Source organism: Schistocerca cancellata, chromosome 6 (genome assembly GCF_023864275.1).
Source record: "Schistocerca cancellata isolate TAMUIC-IGC-003103 chromosome 6, iqSchCanc2.1, whole genome shotgun sequence".
Classification (NCBI taxonomy): Eukaryota; Metazoa; Arthropoda; class Insecta; order Orthoptera; family Acrididae; genus Schistocerca; species Schistocerca cancellata.
In genome coordinates this window covers 181,453,605-181,481,118 of record NC_064631.1, presented here as the reverse complement: position 1 = coordinate 181,481,118, position 27,514 = coordinate 181,453,605, and the positions used below count along the sequence as shown (strand labels likewise).

The window sequence follows — 27,514 nt, the reverse complement described above, 5'->3', positions numbered from 1 at the left end:
ACGGCTAACAACCGTAGTTGTAACTCGGAGCTTGCTCCATACAAGGTTGACTACCTTTGAAAGTCAAACATGGAAGGAAATCTTTCAAGGAAAAATCCACCGCTTGGCAATAACCAAGGAAGACTGCACTCGGATACGGTGGGCAGTCACCTGAAAGATAACTTGGATGAGTCGGAGCATCTGAAAATACCCAAAACGGACAGACGACCAAAACTCAAGACAGGACAAATAAACTACATTGCGACACACAATACAAATTCCCTCATACAACCAGGCAAACTCAAAATTCTGACGGATGAAATGGATTGCAAGGGGATTCTCATAACCGGACTTCAAGAAATGAGAAATACTGATCAGGAGCCGATAGAATCACAAGGATATAGGATTTATAAGGGAATACCAGGGAAAAGAGTCATGAAACAGTGTCCACAATTTGGAACAGGATTCGTGGTGAGTCTGAAAATAATAGAGTCCATAATAGAATTTAAAGCACAATCTCCCAGGCTCTCAACATTAACTCTAAAAGCTGCAAATAAAATGTACACAATAATAAATGCCCATGCCCCGACAAATGATAAAAATAATAAAAAAGAACACAGAGAAGAGGTAGAAAAATTTTGGGAGCTCTTAGATCAAACGACGAATAACATTAATAAAAATCACATCAAAATTTTAATTGGAGACTTCAATGCCCAGTTAGGAAGGGAAAAGAGATATAGAGACATAATAGGGAAATGGACAGCACAAAGAAGAACAAACAAAAATGGCATAAGACTAGTGGAATTTTGCAGAAACCATGACATGATCTCAAAGTCGACGTATTTTAAGAGAAGACCAAGTAAACTAAAAACTTGGAAACATCCAGACTGGAAAAAAGGAGAATGGCAACTGGACCATGTCTGCATGGACAAGAATTACCACAAGGAAATTTACAATGTGAAAGTACTGAGAGGGACAGATACCGGATCAGATCATTACATGATAAAAATTAAAATTAAATTAACCACATTAGCAAAGAAAAAATCCCACCAGAAGAAGAAGAGAACCTATGACCCTCATAAACTGATACAAAATGAGGATTATGAAGCACAAACCAGGGATATAAAAATAACAGATGATCTGGAAGAAATAATTCCCAAATTGAAACAAATAGCTGAACAAGTTGCCCCTATAAATCCAAGGAAAAAACACCAGTGGTGGAACGATGAATGTGATGAAGCAGTGTTGGATCGACACCAAGCCTGGTTAAGGCATCAAAATGAAAAAACAGAAAAATCATATTTGGAACTCACAAAAAAAAGGAAGACAACACAAAAAATAATAAGGAGAGTTAAACGTCAGTACCAAAAAGATATACTTCTAATGATAGAAACAAATAGTGAAAAAACAAACTCAAGAGACTATTACAAAATATTTGGCAGACAATTACAAAGATATGATCCTCCAACATTAATGTTAAAAGATAAAGATAATAACCTAGCCCATAGCAATAGTAAAAATACAGAAATTCTAGCAGAAACATTTAACAAGTTACTAAATTGTGAAGATCCCCCAGAACTTCTTCAGATAAACACAGAAACCCCAATTAAAACACCAGCAGAAAATATAAATCCACCTACAATTAATGAGGTCTACAGAGCTTTGAAAGAACTCAAAAACTACAAAGCAAGTGGAGAAGATCAAACGTTTGCTGAACTTTGGAAATATGCAGCAGAACCAGTAAAGATAGCATTACACCAATGCATAGTAAAAATCTGGAATGAAGAGAAATTACCAGAAAATTGGACTACTGCTATAATACATCCATTACATAAGAAAGGAGAAAAATCAAATCCAGACAACTATAGAGGAATTTCCCTTTTGGACTGCACGTATAAGATCATGGCAAGAATACTATACAACCGCTGTAAAGATCAACTAGAACTGGAACTGGGAGAATATCAAGGAGGATTTAGATCCTGGAGAAGCTGCCCAGAACAGATAATCACCTTGAAGTTAGTTATGGATATCTACAAAAGAAGGCAAAAACAACTAGTCATAACCTTTGTAGATTTCAAAAAGGCGTATGATTGCATCCATAGATCTTCAATGATGAAAATATTAAGGAATTTTGGACTTCATCCTAAATTAATAAAAATGATACAGTTAACCTTAACAAACACCAAATCCAAAGTAAAATTTAGAGGAGAAATATCTGAACCATTTACGATTAAAACAGGGTTGAGACAGGGAGATTGTTTATCACCATTGCTATTCAATTGTGATCTTGAATATGTAATGAGAGAATGATACAAGGAAAATCCTATGAATATTAAAATTGGAACTAAGAAAGATAAAATAAACCTAAATTGCTTGGGATTTGCTGATGACCTAGCATTACTAGCTAATAATATTCAGGAAGCCACAAAACAAATAACATGCTTACAAAATATAGCACAAAAATTAGGACTCCAGATATCATTTGAAAAGACTGAAATAATGGTAACGGATCCACTTGTAATAGATCACATCACAGTGAACAATAGGGAAATTAAAATAGTGAAACAATTTAAATACCTGGGTGAAATTATAACACATAAATTGGACGAGAAACCTGCATGGCGAGCAAGAACTAATAAAATGATAAAAGCTCAAAAACTAACATGGTCTACGTACAATAAAAAATGTCTATCAATTAAAAGAAAATTAAAACATTACAAGACGGTGGTTCAACCAGAGGTTACATACGGAAGTGAAACTTTTTTTAAAGTCACCCAGAAAAACAGAATTGACAAAATTTTAAAAGTAGAGAGAAGAATTGCTAGAACATGCATAAATAAGAAATATCAAAAAGATGGGCAATGGCGGATAGTTCCAAATGAAGTGGTATACAGAGAACTGGAGCCCATCACCGATACTATACGAAAGAAAAGGATCTCTTTTTGTGGTCACATTCTGAGGACACCAGAAACCAGATTATCAAGGAAAATTATTGAGAAACTCTGGAATTTGAAACAACAAGGAGGATGGCTTAAGGAAATAAGAGAGGATATGGAAGAACTGGAAATAACTCTGGATGATTTGCAGAACAAAACGCCAAATTTAAAGAAGTTGAGGGACACAGAAATAAGATTTAAACCAAAAATTGACAAACGACATACAATGAAAAGGGTATTTACAGATGAGGAACGACGAAAAGCATTGGAACGAATGAAGAGATACTGGGCCACTCGGAAGGGGAAAATACCAAAGAAGAGGACCAGAAATGATTGACTGAAGTGGTACAATGAGGCCGTAAAAGCAGAAGAAGAAGAAGAATACGTCTAATTCTGTAGGACCAAATTGAGGAGGAAATTCCAAGGTCATGGAACGTGTCAGAACATGAAATTACAACGTAGAATTAATAACAGATAAAATAAAATATTTATGAACCCAAAAAAAGACAAAGACAGAAGTTTACGGAAATGCAATCAGCCATATAACACAGGAATCAGCTTAATTTTTCTAGGAACTCCTCGACAGAAGACCCATGAAGAAACTCTTCAATTTCAATTTGAAAGCGCGTAGATTACTGCTCAGATTTTTGAATTCTTGTGGTAGCTTATCGAAAATGGACGCTGCACGACCTACTGTGCCAAGAGTCAAGGAAGTCCGATTTAAATGCAGATTGGATCTCTGCCTAGAGTTAACTGAGTGGAAACTGCTAATTCTTGGGAAAAACCTAATAGTGTTAACAAGAAACGACAGTAAAGAATATCTACACATATCAAAAAAAGTTTTGCTTCACCTCGGTTCCGATTGGAATAGAGATCAACATAAACATAATTTCCGCCCTTTTTATTGCTCATGCAAACCACACATTGCACGTTGTACCACCATACACCGAGAACTTCAGTGGTGGTGGCCCAGATTGCTGTACACATCGGTACCTTTAATACCCAGTAGGACGTCCTCTTGCATTGATGCATGCCTCTATTCGTTGTGGCATACTATCGACAAGTTCATCAAGGCACTATTGGTCCAGATTGTAGCACTCCTCAACGGCGTTTCGGCGTCGATCCCTCAGAGTGGTTGGTGGATCACGTCGTCCATAAACAGCCCTTTTCAATCTATCCCAGGTATGTTCGATAGGATTCATGTCTGGAAAACTGCTGGCTACTCTAGTCAGGCGATGTCGTTTTCCTGAAGGAAGTAATTCACAAGGTGTGCATTATGGGGATGCGAATTGTCGTCCATGAAGACGAATACTTCGCCAATATGCTGCCGATAAGGTTGCACTATCGGTCGGAGGATGGTATTCACGTATCGTACAGCCGTTACGGCGCCTTCCATGACCACTAGCGGCGTACGTCGGCCCCACATAATGCCACCTCAAAACAGCAGGGAGGCTCCACCTTGCTGCACTCGCTGGACAGTGTGTCTACGGCGTTCAGCCTGACCGGGTTGCCTCCAAACATGTCTCCGATGGTTGTCTGGTTGAAGGCACATGCGACACTCATTGGTGAAGAGAACGTGATGCCAATCCTGAGCGGTCCATTCGGCATGTTGTTGGGCCCATCTGTACCGCGCTACATGGTGTCGGGGTTGCAAAGATTTACCTCGCCATAGACGTTGGGAGTGAAGTTGCGCGTCATACAGCCTATTGCGCACAGTTTGAGTCGTAACACGACGTCCTCTGTCTGCACGAAAAGCATTATTCATCATGGTGGCGTTGCTGTCAGGGTTCCTCCGAACCATAATCTGTACGTAGCGGCCATCCAGTGCAGTAGTAGCCCTTGGGCGGACTTAGCGAGGCATGTAATCGACATTTCCTGTCTCTCTGTATCTCCTCCATATCCGAACAACATCGCTTTGGTTCACTGCGAGACGCCTGGACACTTGCTTTGTTGAGAGCGTGGCACAGAGTAACAATGCGGACGCGATCGAACAGTCTAGGCATGGTTGAACTACAGACAACACCAGCCGTGTGTCTCCTTCCTGGTGGAATGACTGGAACTGATCGGCTGTTGGGTCCCCTCCGTCTAATAGGCGGTGCCCGTGCATGGTTATTTACATCTTTGCGTGGGTTTAGTGACATCTCTGAACGGTCAAAGGGACTGTGTCTGTGATACAATATACAAAGTCAACGTCTATCTTCAGGAGTTCTGGGAACCGGGGTGATGCCAAACTTTTTTTGATGTGTGTATATTGAGACGCCAGTGTCAGAATACTCAGATTAATGAACAAGGGTCGACAAGATGTTTGTGAACTTAACACCACTTATTATCCGAACCGAACGTTCCAGAGCCAAAAATATCCTCTGAGAATGGGAAGAGTTACCCCAAAATATAATACCATACGTCATAAGCGAATGAAAATAAGCATTGTAGACTACTTTTCGTGTCGAACTATCACTTACTTCAGATACCGTTGGAATGGCAGCATTCTGTCTTTGAACAAGATCCTGAATGTGGGCTTTCCACGACAGTTTATCATTTATCTGAACACGTAGAAGTTTGAACTGTCCAGTTTTACTAATCATATGCTCACTCTGTGATATTAAAATGTCGGGGTTTGTTGAATTGTGAGTTAGAAACTGTAAAAATTGAGACTTACCGTGATTTAGCGTTAGTTTATTTTCTGCAAGCAATGAAATTATGTCTTGGATAGCACTATTTGAAACAGTGCCAGCGTTGCACACAACATCCTTTACTACCAAGCTGGTGTCATCAGCAAACAGAAATATTTTAGGGTCACGTTTAATACTATAAATGTGCTAACCATTACACCACCATAGCTGTAAGGCTAACACAGCTTCATGAACTACTTTAGTCCAATGCCCTCCCTAACACAAATTTCAGTTCACCCCTACTTTACGGTTAGGACATCTGTGTAGTAACCAGGAGATCCCGGTCAAGCCCCAGTTGTAGCACAAATTTTAATTCATTTCTTCAGCTTCTATCATTATCGAAGGTAAAGTTGAGACTCATATGTCTGAAGGAAATTGTAATTGCATCAGCTCGATCTTTACTTATTGTTTCATGTTATTCAAATGTGTAAAACATGTTGCTCTGCAGAATGATTTTTTCACTTATCAGCCAGTACCTTCGCGAGGTGCTGGAAGAAGCAAATGGCGACTCAAAGAGAATGTCAGAATTGTAGATAAGACGATACCAGCGAGAGGGCAAGGAAGATTTCATACTTGTCAAAAAGTGAGCAAGATTAAAGAAAATACTGGGAACCAATATCGAGCTATTTTACATGGTCTTACGCCTGGAATTCATTCATGCCAGCAACAGAAGTCTGAAAATCTGCCGGTGTTGTTAATGTTCACTTATGTCTCCACCGCAGAACTGCCATAGTGGTCACAACTCGTCATCAAGAAGCGTGCATAATTACAATCTGAAGGTGTCCTAGTAAGACGGAAACTGGTTAACTAAATAAATCAGTGTCGTAGAACACACACATTTTTGTGCTTTTGATTTGCAAAATTGATTTTATTGTCTAGTATCAACAAGAGAATGCAAGGCTTCAAACGTGTTTCCTGGACTGGATATTAGATGGGAGCAGAAAAAAGAGCAACCACCTCATACCTACTTGCAGAGGTTTTCGTTTAAGTCTTAGGTATTTTAACTACAGCAACACAGCACGTATTTTGTCTCATGAAATTTGTTGTAATAATCGACTAGTGCTCAAAAGAAATAATGACGGCCATAATTTCACTACTAGAAGAAAAAAATGACCTTTAGTGATACAGATATAAGGTCAGCTGATATTATGTCTGATACACTTGAGAGTAAGCTGAAAAAGTTCCTTCTAAGCAACTCTTTATACGCCACTGAGCACTCCGTCTTCAGGCCACGAGTGGCCTACCGGGACCATCCGACCGTCGTGTCATCCTCGGTGGAGGATGCGGATAGGAGGGGTGTGGGGTCAGCACACCGATCTCCCGGTCGTACGATGGTATTCTTGACCGAAGCCGCTACTATTCGGTCGAGTAGCTCCTCATTTGGCATCACGAGGCTGAGTGCACCCCGAAAAATGGCAACAGCGCTTGGCGGCCTGGATGGTCACCCATCCAACTGCCGACCACGCCCGAGAGCGCTTAACTTCGGTGATCTCACGGGAACCAGTGTAACCACTGCGGCAAGGCCGTTGCCTTCTACGCCACTGAAGAATTTTTATTTAAAAACCAGTAGTTTAGCTGACGCCAAAAGTGTTACATGCTTACGTGTGTTTTTAGGCTAAATATTGTTTTCTGTTATGTGACCTCATCAGCAAACCAACAACACGCAGACATATTTATATACCAGTTGTGTTAAAATTCTGTAAGCCGACTCGTTCCACGCCTTCACGAAATATGGCACAAAGTGACCCGTAGAACATGTACAGGGCGACAAACATTGACCTATATGAAATAAAATTGTCATAACTTCTGAATGGTTTGCCTCAGGAGGTTCAAACTGCACGGTTGGCCGCGAGGCATGATGGCAATTAGTATGTTTTGGTTTAGCGACGAAGTCCTCTTTCATTTGGGTGGATTCGCCAATAAGCAAAACTGGCGCATTTGGAGGACTGAGAATCTGCATTTCGCGACCGAGAGGTCTCTTCACCCTCAATGGTTGACTGTGTGGTGCGCAGTGTCCCGTCATTTAATAATCGGTACGATATTCCTTGATGGCACAGTGTCTACCGAACAGTTCGTGAAGGTTTTGGTAGATGATTTCATCCCCGCTATCCAAAGTGAACCTGATTCCGACAAGATGTGGTTCATGCAAGACGAAGTTCGACCGCATCGGAGGAGAGTGTTTGATGTTCTGGAGAAGCACTTTGGGGACAGCATTCTGGCTCTGAGGTACCAAGAGGCCACTGGCATGGGTCTCGATTGGCTGCCATGTTCTCCGGATCTGAACACATGCGACTACTTTTTGTCAGGCTGTATTAAAGACAAGGTGTACATCAATAAACTCAAAACCATTGCTGAACTGTAAACAGCCATTCAGGAGCTCATCGACAGCATCGATGTTCCGACACTTCAGCGAGTCATGCAGAATTTCGCTATTCGCCTGCGCCACATCATCGCCAATGACGGCAGGCATATCGAACATGTCATAACCTAAATCCGAATATCTGTCGTGAAGTTTACATGTTGAATAAAGTGTGTGCACGCCGTAGTTTGTAGCTAATTTTCGTTTTTTTCATATTGTTCAATAACTGTCACTCAGTGACTAATTAACGGAGGTAGCAGAATATCTCTGAAAAATTACAAAGGAATAGAAAAGAGAGGACGAAAGGAATTAGATACGCTCTGTAATTATGGTTCAAAATGGTTCAAATGGCTCTGAGCACTAGGGGACTCAATATCTTAGGTCATAAGTCCCCTAGAACCTATAACTACTTAAACCTAACTAACCTAAGGACATCACACACAGCCATGCCCGAGGCAGGATTCGAACCTGCGACCGTAGCAATCCCGCGGTTCCGGACTGCAGCGCCAGAACCGCTAGACCACCGCGGCCGGCGCTCTGTAATTATAAATGCTAGTCAAATCAATAAATACTGTGTTTCTGGAGACTTTTCTGATGATATTGAAGAAATGGTTCTCGGGTGAAACATTAACTGTCATCATGAAATCCCCAAAGCATTTCATCAGCACAACTGTCTGAAATCTGTAGGTGTGACGAACGAGGGAGGTGAAAATCACATACGGGCTTCATTGCCAGGCCAAAAAATCATTTCAGTTTCTTACTGGCCTGGTTGATTTAAAGTGTTACATATTTGTTTTCGTTTAGTAATAAACAGAATCTGGTTTCATTACGTTGTGTTCCTGATTACGACTTCTTGCGCGTATCGCGCTCTTTGAATTGTATTGTGAAAATGTTGCTCGTATTCTGTTTTGTATTTGCTCGCACCTGTAATGTGGAGGAAATGATTCCATATTTATTTTTGTTTCATATAAAACAGAAGCTTGTTTCGTCACATAATGTTCGCTGGACATTTAATCCTTCATACGAATCAGCGTACGTTAGTGCCCATCTCAAATTATATGGCTCTTGTTCTACTTTATTTTATTTCGCATCCTTTTTTTGTACTTTCTCGCTTTTAATGAAGAGCTCCATGTTAGCAGCTTTATACAGAACTGGCATTCAACTTTATTACGTGTTGTCACGGAATAAGTGTGTATTTATGCTTTGAATGGTGTTGCCTCTTGCTACCGACTATGCTTGGTAGTACGGAGTATTAGTGGCAGAGTACTTAGTTAATCCACCGGGTACTATTATGCGTCCAAAATATTCTGCCTTGAAGTGCATAGTTGTACACTGAACTGTATGGTGTAGTGTGAAAGTACTTCCCCGGTACTGATCGCTACTGCATTTATTAAAGGCTAGTTATACAGAATACAGTAGTAGCTACAATGACGAAAGCATGAGAGTGTGTATTATTTGCTTCTGAATTTTCATTTGAATGGGAGAATTATTGTGGTACACTGATTTATGTTAAAATGTATAGTTTGAAGTACTTGTTAATAACATGTAAACATATTTGCATAGCTACTGTTGCGTTCTTAGCATTCACGAGAAACAATGGCTTAGACAGTAAGACTATAAAGCACATTCCGTAGCGAGAAGTAACAACATTCAAAGCAGAAATACACACTCATTCCGTGACAACATGTAATAAAGCTGAATATCAATTCTGTCAAAAACTGCTAACATGGATTTCTCCCTTAAATGTGAGAAAGTACAAAAGGCGGATGCGGACTAAAATAAAATGAAATACGAAAGATATACGTAGGACACATTTAAGTCGAGCAGTCCACACACGGATTTGTAAGCAGGAAGTTCATAGAACACTAAGTGATGAAACAAGTTTCTGTTTCACACGAAACAACAACGAATATGGAAAAACTTACTTCGTCCAATAACATGGATGCGAGCAATTATATAGCAGAACACGAGCGACATATTCAAAGGCAATTCGAAAAGTGTAATACACAAAAGAAGTCGTAATCAGGAGAACAATGCGATGACACCAGCTTCTGCGTGATGTCATGCCAGATGATTTTTGGGTTTTGACATGCGCTAAAGCGCAGTTACTTGCGCTTGACAACGGCCACACGGTCGGAAATGCAATAAATAGTTTTACAATTAAATAACTGTACAGCCAAAAGGATACCACGAAATCATTTACAAAATTTTACATGTCTCTTAATCCCAGCTATAAGAAGTTAATCTTAGTTATTGATCCGCGTGGTTTGAGGCGCCTTGCCATGGTTCGCTCGGCTCCCCCCGTCGGAGGTTCGAGTTCTCCCTCGGGCATGGGTGTGTGTGCTGTCCTTAACGTAAGTTAGTTTAAGTTAGATTACGTAGTGTGTAACCTTACGGACCGGTGACTTCAGCAGTTTGGTACCACAGGAACTCACCACAAATTAAAAAAAAAATTAGTTACTGATTGAGATTTCTCGAATGTATTGCTTTGCAAAGTCAAAAACCTTTCAATTTGCAGGCACGCACTTTACTTCTAAGCGTACGAGACCCAACCATGAGTTGCAAATGAAAAATATTGTCATCTAAGTGGCGTATTTCCAATTTGAAATACGGGCTTTCTTCGCATGTTTTCTCGTATTCAAAATTCACTGCCAGACCACTAGAAGCGCTGCTGTCGTTACCTGCTTCCGTATCGTAACGCGGGCCTTGCGGATTGTATATTTTGGTGTCCTATGGGAGAAACACACTAATGAGCAATGATTGCAGCCTCCCGTTTATGCCAGTCTATGTACAAAACGCGCAGGTGTGAAGACACGAAATTCGGCGACCAATAGCGTAAAGTTCTTCATCGGTAGCTGGAACACCACTGTGCCACCAGACTGACATTAAACGGCGGCCTTTGTCACGCGCGGGAAGGACGTTCCTGCTATGCACTGGCGCCAAATGTCAGCGGCCGGAGTATACCAACCGAAGCGCCAGTCATTGCAACATGAAAAGTATCTGTCTCTTCCGTGATTTTTACGTACACTGCGAATACAGTCTAATATATGTGACAATGAAGAGATGAAGGTTATTGCTTCTCGTTTCACTCGTAACAATTTAGGCCCTCCTCTAAGGTTCCTGCCTTGTCATACACTCGGAAATCGCTACATATTCGAAAAGAAACAGCCAAATACACTGTATACATCCTAATGTCGTGTCGGACTTCCTTTTGCCCGCAGTAGTGCAGCAACCCGACGTGCCATGGTCTCAACAAGACGTTGGAAGCCCCTGCGGAAATAAGACCTTGCTGCCTCTATAGCCGTCCATAACTGCGAGAGTGTGTGAGCGTGTGGGTGCTATTCTGTCATTCTGCGCAACGGATTAATCTGAGATGTACCCTTTACCCTGTGGCTCCTGCAATATGAAATTTCCAACCCCACACTACTACAGAAGTCAGACAGACGCTCCTAACGTTCTAAAGAGAAATGCCCGAAAAACTTTCACCAATAGATGTCTTCTGGAGTTGTCCGCTGTAAGAAAATGACAGAAAAATTCACAAAATTTCTTACGTAACTAGTGGGATACTTGGGTACTGGAGTAGTGCTAGTTAGTGTAAAAAAAAAACATGCAACTAATGAAAATTATTATTTTTTTTTTTTGGAAAAATTCTGAGAAATCACAATGGCACTTCTAGTTATGAACTGAACAAGTTATTTCCGGGCTCTTTTCGGAGTGTGAACTTACCTCTTAAAGATAGGATGTTGTGGAGGAAATATGGGGCTCAAGAGCTGTAGCGCAGAATACCGTAAGCTGCAATGACTGCTGTCTGCACTGCTCGCTGCTGACAAATAAGATAACTCTCGTTCTATCTGGACTGACCTTCGCCAATCAAACTCTCCCTACGCCTTGATGAAGGACTCCTATTCGCACCTAGTCTAACTATTGGCGTGGTACACCGGTCAGATAACCAGTCCACCGCGATGCCACTCAGAAATTCGCTCGCAGGTGTTTAACTGTAACTCTGTCCGTTCACACCGCACAATAAGTGTGGCGGCCAACACAGCGAACAACGCTTAATCGCAAGGACTCAATATAGAGTCGCACTCCGACTCACTCTCGACAGAGGTGTTCTCCCAGTGAAGTACTGAGGGGAGACTTGTTCCTCGCTCTTTGAGTACACGTGCAAGCTCACACGCTCTCATTACGTGTTCTCCCTCCAAGAGCGACAACGGAACGGCCTCTCTCCACGCCAGACGTGAAGGGGTATATCTTTCAGTCTCTTCCATTACTCCTTCAGCTCAAGGCGTCAGGAATATCGTCTGCCAATCAGCATTGCTCTTCTAAAACGGGAGAATGACGTTTCGTTTAAGGCGACCAATCCGGAAATCTGTAGCATCGGCGTTTGGCGTTTCCTGTCTCCCTCCGCTGTCTGCTCTACGGGCGGTCGCCGGCTGATGTAGATAGGTTGACTCATCCTCTGTAGGGACCGGCCTCCTGGCATGCAGTTTGCCTCTCCCGAACTAAAAGCTTTTGTGACCATCGTGTCTTGAATGTGTGTGTGTACGCCAGCCTCGAGTATTTCAATCTCGGTGCGCACTTGCGATTTACTTGTAATTTGCATATCGTTTACATGACTTCATACAACATTGACTTTATCTTATCGAGCTTGGGTTCGAATGAAGCGTCTTGATGTGCGGAATATGATTGTGAGGGCGGAATATGTAAGCAATGAAGGTCAGGAGACCACGACGTCTTACAAGTGTTGGCGGTGCAGGTTTTTGTGCTCGAACTGAGCTTTCGATTATGTCCCATAAACGTTCCATTGGATCCATGTCGGCCGAACTATTTGCTTGAACTGTCCAGAATTGTGAACAATTATGGTCCATCGTTGTTGGGGAACATGAAGTCCATGAATGGCTGTAAATGGTCTCCAGGTAGCCAAACATAACTATTTCCTGTCAATGATCGCTTCAGTTGGGCCAAAGGACCCAGTCGATTCCTTGTAACCACAGACCATAACATTATGGAGCCACCACCAGCTTGCCCAGTGCCTTGTTGACAATTTGGGTCCATGGCTTCCTGTGGTCTGCTCCACACTCCAATCCTGCCATCAGCTCTTACCAACTGAAATCGGGACTCATCTTACGAGACCACGGTTTTCAAGTCGTCTAGGGTCCAACGATATGGTCACGAGCCCTGTAGAGGCGCTGCAGGCGATGTCGTGCTGTTAGCAAAGGCACTTGCATCGGTCGTCTGATGCCATAGCCCATTAACGCCACATTTTGCGTTTTGAAAAGACGGTATAACTATGGTGGTTACTACTTCCTTCACAACTAAACATACTAATGACAGAGCAGTGAATTGAAGAAGAGTGTATTAATGAGCTGCTTTATTTCATAGTGTGCTTTGTTTGCTTTATACCATTGACTAATTATTATAAGTAATGAAATCATGTGTATATTAAATCTCTCAGTGCTATCCGTCCTATAGTCTATGAGTAAAGGACAGGACGATTAGGAAACTGAATTTGAGATATGTAATTTAACTGCTGTTGTCTTAGACTGGAGAGTACAGATAGTGAAAGAATCTCATTTGCTCCTCGTAGTCTAATTGCTAGGTCATTATACAAAATCATCTAGGTCCACAATAGAGAGATTCTTATCTTTGCGTGATGGGAGATTCGTTGTTTAGTTTCTGGCTGCACGAAGTGGACCATATTCATTTGGTGTACCAAACAGCTCGTGGTCTCGCGGTAGCGTTCTCGCTTCCCGAGCACGGGGTCCCGGGTTCGATTCTCGGCGGGGTCAGGGATTTTCACCTGCCTCGAGATGACTGGGTGTTGTTGTGTCGTCATCATCATCATTCATCTGCATTGCGGTCGGAGGAAGGCAATAGCAAACCACCTTGCCTAGTACGGCGGTGCGGGTCTCACGCATCGTCCCCTACGCTCTGTCAAGGAGTATGGGACTTCATCATCATCATCATCATCATCATCATCATCATCATCAAACAAAAAACCTGTTTACAAGGTTTGTTCAGTTGTGAATTTCGACCGCTTCGTTAATTACGCTGTACCAGTACAAAAGTCTGGACGGGAGAATTTTAGTAATAATGTACAGAGACAATGAATTGTCACTGCCGCTTTCTTTGGATGGTCCAGGCATATGCATCATCGATGTCCAACATATCTGCCTCCCACGGTGCAAGTATGTTTGACGTTATCACGTGCCGCAGCTACTACAAACATTATAAACAGTAGGCCTTCTGAGGGAAAATTGTCCTTAAGCGCACCTTAAAGAGCTCTGAGTATCGTAGGCGGGCGGAAAACTCATTAATTCTTTGTTCCATCGGTAAATATTGTTGTACCAAAAAAGAAAATATTATTATACCAGAAATATGTATACTTGTGATCGAGACTTCTTTGTTCCTTCGGTAAATATTGTTATGCAAAAAGAAATATTGCCGTACGAGAAATATGTATACTTGTGTTCGAGAATGTGTCAGTCATGTAAGACAAGAACAAGACAACTGCATGCAATAAAACGTCAAGTAGATACCGACCTATGCAGTTGCGTGGTCCTTCTCCGAAAGGTAAGTAGACGTAAGGGTGTCTCTTGGCCTTCTGCTCTTCGCAGAACCTCTCAGGGTCAAATCGCTCGGGTTCCGGGAAGTACTTGGGGTCGTGGTGGAGGCCCAGCACCGATATGGAGATCGGTGTTCCTTTCTCCAGCACAACGTCGCTGTCTGGAATTTTGTACTCCTGGGTGCACTCCCGATTCAAGAGTGGCAGCGCCGGATACTTCCGTAGCGTCTCTGCAATTTCATAAAATATTGGAGTCTACTTTAGATATATTTTTTGTTCCATAAATCAATACTGAGGAAATCTACAAAAACCTCGAACATGTAACAAAACAAAACTACACAACAGATATTTACCGAAAAAAAGAGATTGTTAAAATGTCTTCCACTGACAAATATGGAATAAATCGAAAATTGTTAAAGATATTCTCATTTAAGAAGTAATAATAAACTTGTCACAAAATATGACTGAAGTGAATGTGATAGATCTTAGGCAATAATCAAAGAGAAAATCAGTTCACAAAACTCATTTACACACACCATATTACGCCACTGAAGACTTGCACAAATAATATTTTTATGTAACACTCGTTTTATTTGACATTCTTAGTAATCCATAAACATCAATCAGTTCTGCTAAGAAATTCGTCAAAGAAGTCGAAGGAGTTGGCTTCAAATCAATCGTTTAGGCTTCTCTGAAACTAATTATCAGTACTTCAACTTTTTTTTGGTTGTTGCCAAATTATTGAAAATGTATGACTTTAGAGTAGACATTCAGCGGCAACTCTGCATAGTAGTTGACCTTTGACCCTCAGGTTTCCCACATTCATGGCCACAGATTAATGACTTACAAACTTTGACTTTGACCTTGATATCGACTTCATGGCATAACCATATTCCTCCCTTCCACCTTCCTCCCCCTGCCCTCCCACTGTCTCCAGCATATCGTAGCGTAATACTAAAACTGAAACGACACATCAAAACATCCAAGATGGTGGTAACAGCCCAGTTGTGTCAGTTGGAAATTAAAAACCTGTCGTCTTCCCCTATTCTTCCATTATTGTCAACCAAGCGAGCCAGCCATGATGTAATTTGTTACAATTTCTGCTGAAACCTATGTGATTATCTGCCACTATTACAAATACCCACTTTCAACAGCTTTTCAAGAATTAGTCACGTTTTCCAAAAAAAAAAAAAAAAAAAAAGGATCAAATGGCTAGGGCACTATGGGACTTAACATCTGTCGTCATCAGTCCCCTAGAACTTGGAACTACTTAAACATCACACACATCCATGCCCGAGGCAGGATTCGAACCTGCGGCCGTAGCGGTCACGCGGTTCTAGACTGAAGCACCTAGAACCGCTCGGCCACTGCGGCCGGCTCACGTTTGCCACGAAACAGATTTATTATAAACAAATTACACATATGTGCCATGCTTAAAAGACACCACAGAACAATATTTAAACAAATACACTTTTATTACATACCAGTTACACAGTGTGGACATTGGGGATCATTTAGCGCACACTTAAGGAGTTGCACTAGCTGGCCTTGGTGGCCGATCGGTTCTAGGCGCTTCTGTCCGGAACCGCGCGACTGCTATGGTTACAGGTTCGAATCCTGTTCGGGCATGGATGTGTGTGATGTCCTTAGGTTAGTTAGCTTTAAGTATTTCTAAGTTCTCGGGGACTGATGACCTCAGATGTTAAGTCCCATAGTGCTCAGAGCCATTTGAGCCATCAGTTGCACTGTAAACAAAGTATACAGACATCCCATGTTTCCACATTCAAAGAACTCCCCACCACCCAGTTGTCAGCCCACTGGGTTAGGACCCGAACAATAAGGTCTTTATGTGAATGTGTGGTGTCCGCTCTTCTGGACATGTCCGAAAGAACAGATACTTCACTGATTCCGCAGCTGTGATACGTATGTGTAAATTGAGGGTGGAGGGAGAAGAAAGGAAAGGAAAGGAAGGGAAAGAGATAGAAGTATTAATGTCAGCTGCATCAGGACTTTATGCGGAATCATCAGCGAAGAGTGATAATAATTGCTCTACTGGGGTTCGAACCTGGATCTCCTGTTTACTAGGCAGTTGTGTTAATCACTGCCAACAGGACACAGTGCTTATCCCAGTTGCACAGACTGTCTCGGTATGCCTCCCAGCCGACCCATATTCCCACCCAGCGCCACCTATCCACAGTCCCCATACATATCCTCCATGCATACTACACTCCTGGAAATGGAAAAAAGAACACATTGACACCGGTGTGTCAGACCCACCATACTTGCTCCGGACAGTGCGAGAGGGCTGTACAAGCAATGATCACACGCACGGCACAGCGGACACACCAGGAACCGCCGTGTTGGCCGTCGAATGGCGCTAGCTGCGCAGCATTTGTGCACCGCCGCCGTCAGTGTCAGCCAGTTTGCCGTGGCATACGGAGCTCCATCGCAGTCTTTAACACTGGTAGCATGCCGCGACAGCGTGGACGTGAACCGTACGTGCAGTTGACGGACTTTGAGCGAGGGCGTATAGTGGGCATGCGGGAGGCCGGGTGGACGTACCGCCGAATTGCTCAACACGTGGGGCGTGAGGTCTCCACAGTACATCGATGTTGTCGCCAGTGGTCGGCGGAAGGTGCACGTGCCCGTCGACCTGGGACCGGACCGCAGCGACGCACGGATGCACACCAAGACCGTAGGATCCTACGCAGTGCCGTAGGGGACTGCACCGCCACTTCCCAGCAAATTAGGGACACTGTTGCTCCTGGGGTATCGGCGAGGACCATTCGCAACCGTCTCCATGAAGCTGGGCTACGGTCCCGCACACCGTTAGGCCGTCTTCCGCTCACACCCCAACATCGTGCAGCCCGCCTCCAGTGGTGTCGCGACAGGCGTGAATGGAGGGACGAATGGAGACGTGTCGTCTTCAGCGATGAGAGTCGCTTCTGCCTTGGTGCCAATGATGGTCGTATGCGTGTTTGGCGCCGTGCAGGTGAGCGCTACAATCAGGACTGCATACGACCGAGGCACACAGGGCCAACACCCGGCATCATGGTGTGGGGAGCGATCTCCTACACTGGCCGTACACCACTGGTGATCGTCGAGGGGACACTGAATAGTGCACGGTACATCCAAACCGTCATCGAACCCATCGTTCTACCATTCCTAGACCGGCAAGGGAACTTGCTGTTCCAACAGGACAATGCACGTCCGCATGTATCCCGTGCCACCCAACGCGCTCTAGAAGGTGTAAGTCAACTACCCTGGCCAGCAAGATCTCCGGATCTGTCCCCCATTGAGCATGTTTGGGACTGGATGAAGCGTCGTCTCACGCGGTCTGCACGTCCAGCACGAACGCTGGTCCAACTGAGGCGCCAGGTGGAAATGGCATGGCAAGCCGTTCCACAGGACTACATCCAGCATCTCTACGATCGTCTCCATGGGAGAATAGCAGCCTGCATTGCTGCGAAAGGTGGATATACACTGTACTAGTGCCGACATTGTGCATGCTCTGTCGCCTGTGTCTATGTGCCTGTGGTTCTGTCAGTGTGATCATGTGATGTATCTGACCCCAGGAATGTGTCAATAAAGTTTCCCCTTCCTGGGACAATGAATTCACGGTGTTCTTATTTCAATCTCCAGGAGTGTACTTTGATATTTATGCAGGTCGGACGTCACTGTGCATCCGCACTGGAGGTGGTGGATTCATTGCCCACGAGGCGGATCAGTTGTATGAACGTACGAAAGAACAGACACCATGCATTCGTATAACTGATTCGCCACACCTTCTGTGTGGATGTCCGCAGCCCGTGGTCTTGCGGTAGCATTCTCGCTTCCCGCGCACGGGGTCACCGGTTCGATTTATGACGGGGCCAGTGATTTTTCCTGCCTCGAGATGACTGGGTGTTGTGTCGTCTTCATCGTCATCGTCATTACGGTCGGAGGAAGGCACCTTGCGCAGTACAGCGGTGCGGGACTCCCGCATCGTCCCCTACGCTCCTCGGAGTATGGGACCTCATCACCATCTGTGCGGACGCACAATTACATTCTACCTCCAGTGGGAATCTCAAAGTAGCGAGCATGGAGGGTACGGACAGGGAATGTTGGTAGGTGGCGGTGGGTGGGAATGTGGGTCGTCTGGCAGGCGTGCAGAGACAGACCGTGCAACTGCGATAAACACTGTGCCCGGGTGAAGTAGTGGTTAACGCAGCTAGTAAACGGGAGATTCCAGGTTCGAATCCTGGTCCAGCACACATTTTCACTCATCGCTGCTCATTCTACAGGGCTATTACAAATGATTGAAGCGATTTCATAAATTCACTGTAGCTCCATTCATTGACATGTGGTCACGACACACTACAGATACGTAGAAAAACTCATAAAGTTTTGTTCGGCTGAAGCCGCACTTCAGGTTTCTGCCGTCAGAGCGCTCGAGAGCGCAGTGAGACAAAATGGCGACAGGAGCCGAGAAAGCGTATGTCGTGTTTGAAATGCACTCACATCAGTCAGTCATAACAGTGCAACGACACTTCAGGACGAAGTTCAACAAAGATCCACCAACTGCTAACTCCATTCGGCGATGGTATGCGCACTTCAAAGCTTCTGGATGCCTCTGTAAGGGGAAATCAACGGGTCGGCCTGCAGTGAGCGAAGAAACGGTTGAACGCGTGCGGGCAAGTTTCACGCGTAGCCCGCGGAAAATTGGCTCATGCCAGAATTGGAGACCGACAGCGCCGACTTCATCTTTCAACAGGATGGTGCTCCACCGCACTTCCATCATGATGTTCGGCATTTCTTAAACAGGAGATTGGAAAACCGATGGATCGGTCGTGGTGGAGATCATGATCAGCAATTCATGTCATGGCCTCCACGCTCTCCCGACTTAACCCCATGCGATTTCTTTCTGTGGGGTTATGTGAAAGATTCAGTGCTTAAACCTCCTCTACCAAGAAACGTGCCAGAACTGCGAGCTCGCATCAACGATGCTTTCGAACTCATTGATGGGGACATGCTGCGCCGAGTGTGGGAGGAACTTGATTATCGGCTTGATGTCTGCCCATTCACTAAAGGGACACATATCGAACATTTGCGAATGCCTAAAAAAACTTTTTGAGTTTTTGTATGTGTGTGCAAAGCATTGTGAAAATATCTCAAATATTAAAGTTATTGTAGAGCTATGAAATCGCTTCAATCATTTGTAATAACCCTGTACATAAAGTTCCGATTCAGCTGACATCAGTTTACAGAATAACGTTTTTGTCTAAAACAAACAGAAAATGTGAGGAGGAGACCACATGTGTCATCGTGTCCGTGATCCCGCTCGCCTCTGCCAGATGTCAGCCGCGGCTGCCAGGACCACGCCATGCTCCAGATAGCTGTGGTCTCGATGACCACTTGTTTGCTTCTGGGGGGGCGACCCAGCAGCATCCACGTGCTGGCCACACGTGTGTTCACTTATCACTCGCTCGGGAGGAGAAGCAGCGGAATTCTGTCGGCTGTTGTACAGACAATCGATTCAGGTGCAGCACCGTGCTACTTGTTTAAGTACCAAGTACTCTACAGGGCGCGACTCTAATAAATTTTATAACTCTGGTATTAGACATTGGGGACATTTTGACAAATGGAGCTTTATTAACATTTCTTCACCCTGACTTTTTTTTCTGTAGCAGGACCTGTCCAGTAATAATTTTTACGTCAGCTGTACTATGTACTAAAAACTATTCATTCTCTTACGGCATACTCGCACACTATCCGATCAGAAGTGTCCTGATACCTAATAGCGAACATTAGATGAGGGACTGCCAGGGATATGAGACTCGGTACGACAACATGCTTTGCAGTGTTTCCTTGTAATGTGCTGGAGGAAGGCAATGTAGCTGTTACAACATCCTGTTATGGCGTATAGTCAAGCACCGGCACGGCAGTCGGCAAGGACAAAGCAGAGAAGGCTGTGAGAAGAAGCCAGCCATTCGCACGTTGACCTTCCTCCAGGACGACAACGCAACAATATTTGCAGATTATATATTTATATATCATATATATTTAAAAAACATGTAGCTTACGTACGTCTGAATGTTTATTAGAATATAGTATAAAAATTCGAGGTACATCAGTCAAGAACTTTTCGAGACTTTGGTAAAAAAGTTTTCCCTTTAAAATTTACATATACATTATATATATTTAAAAAATATATATCCTGTGTCTGCCTGAATGTTCATTAGAGTATCTTGTGAAAATTTTGGTAACACTGTTCCTCAGTTATACTATTATGTAGTACTGGACGAAAATATACTCGTCAGTGCAACGATATATATTAGAAAACTTGTACATTATCGTATAAAAGTATATAACCTGTGTCAGTCTGAATGTTTATTGGCCAAGAACTTTTTGAAATTTTTGATAACAACGTTTCAATTTATACGCTTTACACTAATAAACATTCAGACTGACACATACTATATCGTTTTGTGCTACAGTATACAGGCTTTCTGTGAATGTCGTTAAAATCTGAATTAAACTGATCAATTTACTTCAAATTTTTACGCCTTACACTAACGAACGTTCAGACTGACACATACTATATCGTTTTATGCTACAATATACAGGTTTTCTGTTAAAACTGAATGCGACAAAGAAAATGCTATGCTGTGCTGAGAAAATGAGCGGTTTCGATTTCTTTCTCGCAGTCAGTTTCAGTTATGATTGGAGGGACTAATTGTTTCTCCCTTGTACGGGGTGTTCCAAAACTCTGTAGCAAAACTTCAGGAATAGATTCCTCATATAACAAGAAGTAAAAAAAGTCTGGCAAGCATGGGTTCTAAAATGCATATCTCAAGTGCTATCAGCATCTCTTCATTTTCGACACTGTGAAGCAAGCAAGCTCTTTGCTTTCCGTATTTTGAGAGGAGGTAGTGTGGACCGAAACAAGAAACAGATGTTCAGTAAACATATGCTCAAAAATGCGTAACTTAATAGCTATGTGCGCCTGCTGATTTCTGCTACTGTAAAATCCACTCTTCTATTGAACAACTACTCACAGCTCTCAATGTATGCGCTTTAGAGCCAACGTTTAATGGACATTATTTTCTTGTTTTGGTTCATATTACGTCCTCCCCAAATACTGAAAGCAAAGAGCTTGTAGTAGAAGCGCTGTGCTTTACAGAATCGAAGACAGACAATTGCTCATAGTTCTTAAAGCATTTTAGAGCCTACGTTTAATAAGCTTTTCTTTCTTCATCTTGTCGAGTTCTGAAACTCCCATACATTCTTATTCCTTATATACAATTTGAATGAAAAATTATATACATGAGACTGTGCCATTTAGTTTTCTCCCACGCTGTCGATGTTACAGAAAACACGGAAACCGTATTTATGGTTTATCGGTTTATGATTAGAATGCCACTACAGAATCTGAATCGTTCGAAACATTGTAATCCTACCCATTTGCATACTAAAACTGAGCAGAACACTGCCTCTGAAGTTATTATCATCAGAGGCCTAGCAGCTGGACAGGTCTTGCTCACACCCCGTATACCAATGATCCCAACTGATTATCCATTCATATTAAGCGACTTCAGTTTCCAATCAAGATTACGTTTGCAATTACAATAAACAGGCCTCACAGTCAGATAGAGGGGAAAGAGGACAGAGAAAGGTGGAGGAAACGGACTTAGGCTGGGGGGAGCACGCTTGGAGAAAACGTGAGCCAGGAGGTGATTCAGGAAGGGAGGGAGAGGAGGAGGAGGGGTGGGGGGCGGGGAAGAGCTGGGTAGGGAGAGAGGGGAACGGAAGTAGTTTATGATGTACATCCAACTAGTTAAATATTTGGCAACTGTGCAGCATTGCCTGGTTCGCCAGTTACGCACTGAAGAGCCAAAGAAACTGGTACACCTGGCTGTTATCGTGTAGGGCCCCCGCGAGCACGCAGAAGTGCCACAACAGGACGACTAATGTCCGAAGTAGTGCTGGAGGGAATTGACGCCATGAACCCTGCTGGGCTGACCATACATTCGTAAGCGTACGAGGAGGTGGAGATCTCTTTTCAACAGCACGTTGCAAGACATCCCAGGTATGCTCAGTAATGTTCATGTCTGGGGAGTCTGGTGACCAGCGAAGTGTTTACACTCAGAAGAGTGTTACTGGAGCCACTCTGCAGCAATTCGGGGCGTGTGGGGTGTCGCATTGTCCTGCTGGAAATGCCCAAGTCCGTCGGAATGCACAATGGACATGAATGGATGATTAGACAGGTTGCTTCCGTACGTGTCACCTGTCAGAGTCGTATGTACACGTATCAGGTGTTCAATATCACTGCAACTGTACTCGCCCCACACCATTACAGAGCCTTCACCATCTTGAACAGTCCCCCACTGACATGCAGGATCCATGGATTCACAAGGTTGTCTCCATACCCGTACACGTCCATCTGCTCGATACAATTTGAAACGACACTCGCCCGACCAGGCAACATGTTTCCAGTCATCAGCAGTCCAATGTCATTAGCGGGCCCAGGTGAGGCGTTATCCTGTGTATGGTGCAGTGCTTTCTGTCGTGGGTCCACGAGTGAGCCTTCGACTCCAAAAGCCCATATCGACGATGTATCGTTGAATGACCCAACATTGAAATCTGCTGCATTTTGCGGAAGGGTTGCACTTCCGTCACGTTGAACGATTCTCTTCAGTCGTCGTTGGTCCCGTTCTTGCAGGATCCTTTTCCGGCCTCAGCGATGTTGGAGATTTCATGTTTTACCGGATTCCTGGTATTCACTATACACTCGTGAAATGGTCGTACGGCAATATCCCCACTTCATCGCTACCTCGGAGATGCTGTGTCCCATCGCTCATGCGTAGACAATAACACGACGTTCAAACTCACTTAAATCTCGATAACCTGCCAATGTAGAAGCAGTAACCGATCTAACAACTGCGCCAGACACTTGTTGTCTAACATAGGCGTTTATAAAGGCACATTTGCATGCCGAGCGTGAGTTTCCTCGGAAACGCGAAATATTAATTAAATAAATAATCAATGACAAATAAATAAAGCCTATGGCACACAACTGCAGCGCTGTGTCGCTGATAAAACAAAAGCACAATTACGTTACTCTTATGTTTGATTATGAAAGAGAGAGCTCTGGTAGAAGTGGTGCGAGAAGCACGTATTTTATTCTATTGTCTGGCACACCGCCATATTTCATGTTATAGAAGAATACTGCGAGTTGCAACCAGACTAGGCACTCGATTCTGTAAAGAATTTATATTTATAAAAGTAAGTAGGATTATGAACTGTAGGCTTATTCATTGAATATATCTGATTTAACTAACTGTGTAACTTTTTTATGTTTAGTAGACAATCACCTCTGTACGACGTATTGGCTTGGCTGGCAAATTATTGAAATAGTGAGATTTAGATTATGAGTCCGCACCTACCGCAGCAGTCTTTGGAAACGATTTATTTACGAAGTCCGATTATTTCAGTTTTATTTCACGGTCAACTACGAGTAACATTGCCTTTACGAGAAAGCCATTGTCAAGCGTCTGATACCGAATAATTAAACGTCCACGTTCCAGATAAGCAAATATTAATTACAATTACAATCACAATCACCATCATACAGATAGAAAAATTAATATTTAAATAATATTTTTTATTTTATTTATTTTATATTGGCGACTGCGTGTCGGACTTGTTATTTTGTCATTTGTTACATTGTTCTCTTTGTTTCATGTGAAAAATCAACTTTCTGGACCTGGACGTGAATGTATGAGAGATAAAAAAAAAAAAATCTGAAGATATTTTCCAATTCTAAAATTTTGCGGGAAGACGCAATGAAACTTCCAGCAAAATAAGGTAAGACGCAGCATCTTTGCATTAGCAGGCTTGACCAGACGTATAATTCAATGTATTAGCTTTTCAGTAGATTCTGTAGTGTTTCTTTCGTGCATAACAGTTTTCAGTGATAAATTTCATTCTCAGTACTTTTCCTTAAACAATAACGTATGCAACAATACCAATACACGAGTGTACAATATGGCCGACTTCTGTACGATACGTAGTAACATGGACAGCAGCCATTACCAATAATCTCAAATTCAGTTTATATTTTTAAATTAACAGACAGCCATTGTTGCTACGAGCGATTCATGCTCAACTGCATTTTATTTTAAAATCAGTGTCAAATATTTTCTTGAAACATATATCACGTGTGGCATGGTAATAACTAGAAATCAATACGCAAAAATGGAACAGCAAAGACGTACTATTCAGACGCAATCCGACTCGGACGAGAGACAAATGTTAGAAAATGACTTTACGACAGCAACCGGTAGTGACGATTTATCAAACATTGACGCAAGTGTTGACGGAAATTTTGGCAATAGGCCGTCCACTACAAAAATTTCAAAGTCTCAGTCAGAGCCCATGCATGACGTCACGTCTAATGACGCGACGGGGGCACAGACCTTGCAAACAGTAAACATTGCCGACATGTTACAAATGCTAATGAAACAAAACGCCGAAAACATGGCAACCTTACAGACACAAAATGACGCAATTAAATCTGACCTCATAGCACTCAAGACAGGTAATGACACTTTATGTAAACGTGTGGAACTTATAGAGGCCACACTGACCAAACAGATGACTGAACTCAGTACTAAATTTTCCCAGCTTAATACGAGACAAGAAAAGACTACAACTGACGTAGCACTTTTACAGACACAAGTAAAAAACCTTAATGTCACGTGTGAAGTTCTTACTGAACAAATTCAAACATATCCTTCAGTACATGACAACCTTGAAAAACGAATTACTGACGTACAGAATAAATTTGACAATGTTGAACAACACCTGACTGACATCTTACAATCTGATGCCACAGCTCATTTTCAAAATATTAATAAAGAATTTCATGATTGGGTAGTGAACAAAGACAAACATTTTGATAGATGCTTACGTGAAAATTTACCAACAATTGTGCACGACTCCGTAGCGCAATACATTACTAATAACAAACAGCTGATCAGTGACGCAGTACAATCCGTCACTGCACCCATGAGACAATTCACCGATCGACCACAGTCTGAATGTAACGAAAATATCAGTCAAAATGCACAGTTCAGGAACCAATATACATTCGAGTATGACACACACATACCGCACACGACAAACACACAAGAACAAAACACACCACGACTACAACACATACCACGATGTGCAAACACAAACACAAGCTATTATCATGGTAAACCACAGCAACATTATCGTAATTACTCGCCAGCTGAACATACCAGTAATTACAGTGGAATAAATCCATATCACAATGCGAAGGAAGAAGAAAGCTTAATGAAACACAGGCAATTTCAGATTTTTATCCCAGTAAAACGAACCATTCATCCGGTGATTTTTCTTAAATCTTTTAGTAACGCATTTCCACGCACTTGGAGTGACCGGAAAAAGATTTCATATATTGTCGGTTACATCCAAGGCGATGCAGCTGTCTGGGCATACAGTCAAGCTGACGTATGTACCACGTACAGTGAGTTTGAGCGTGCTTTTCTGAACAAATTCTGGTCGCAATCCGTCCAGGAGCGGCTCAGAAGACAAATTTTAGAACCTGAAACTTTTAACAGTAAAAATGGCAACTTACGCAGATATTTTGAAAAATACTTGAACATGGGACACTTTTTAGACGAACCAGTCGCAACGCGTGATATACTCCGTGCGTTGAAGGCCAAATTGCCTTTCAACATTAAAGAAAAACTCCTACATATCCCGGATGACGATTCAGATTATTTTTTAACAGCCTTAGATTCGGTTGACATGTTACTTGAAGATCAGCGCTTCGCGCGGCAAAACAGCAGCCACAATGTTTACACTAGTGGTATGCAAAACATGCAGGCTTGCCAACTCAATTCTGGCGCGCCCACAGTTGGATACGCGGTACAGCAAAAACAGCAAACTCACATGCCGTTTCAATACGAAAATCAAAATCAACACGCGTATTCCAATACAAACAATAGTTACAACAGTAATAACACTTCATGCGGCAATCCATACAAAAGGCACCGTGGTAATAACTACAACGGTAACAACGGATACAAAGGCAACGACAAAAACACAAACAGAAATAGAAATAATAATAACTACGAGCCAAGACAGCATCAAGGTTGGACTCGTAACGATCAGTACTTTCATTCAAACTCTGCTTTACCACAGCAGCCACCAGGACAAAATTGGAGCATACCTTACGACCGACAGGTAAGTTATAATGCGCAACAGCAACAACAACCGCATAAGTTTGGAGATCATAATAGGCAATATCCGAATGTGAATATAATAGAAATGACACCTGATGCACAACCTCAATCTCTGTCAGTACCTAGTACAAATGCTAATCCAACAAACTAGAAACAGTCACTTCTATGCCCCAGGTCGTGGCTGAAGAATTCTTGGGGGGCGACTTCAATGTTAATCAGTTATTTGACACCACACTTGAACAACAGAATAATGATATGCCGAATAATTCTAAACAAAAATTACCTGTTTTATTTATAAGATACAACTACAATAACAATATATCAGATGAACTTTTACAAGACAGTACCCAATGTCGTTCAAACACAAATGAAATTGTTTTAGCATCTACTACTGGTGTAGTAGGTGGGATTCCAACTACTATTATCCTAGATACAGGTGCAGCTGTGAGCGTTTTGTCTTTTAATTTCTATAAAAAGATGTGTGAATTGGAACCTGTGCCTGAGTTTCCTGCCCAAAACTGTAAAATAACTACTGCACTAGGTAATAAGTCATGTAGGGTTACGAAGCAAGTTTTTGTAAACGTTAAAATAGGTAATGGAACCGTACAATGGCCATTCCTGGTTGTACAAAACCTTGTGACTAATTGCATATTAGGAATAGATATTATGAGCGAGAAGGACTGCATTATAGACTTCTCAAAAGGTAAATGTATTTTAAATGATAAAGGCAGTGTAATTATTATTGATTT

General features: G+C 42.7%; 1 protein-coding gene across 1 annotated transcript in view; it reads right to left on the bottom strand.

Annotated features, from left to right (window-relative positions):
• Nucleotides 1–27,514, bottom strand: part of LOC126088104 (cytochrome P450 6k1-like) — a 196,790-nt gene that overhangs the window by 12,831 nt on the left and 156,445 nt on the right. Inside the window, exon 7 of the mRNA XM_049906200.1 lies at nt 14,490–14,741. Coding sequence (XP_049762157.1) covers nt 14,490–14,741 — 252 coding nt within the window. The remainder of the gene's footprint in view (nt 1–14,489; nt 14,742–27,514) is intronic.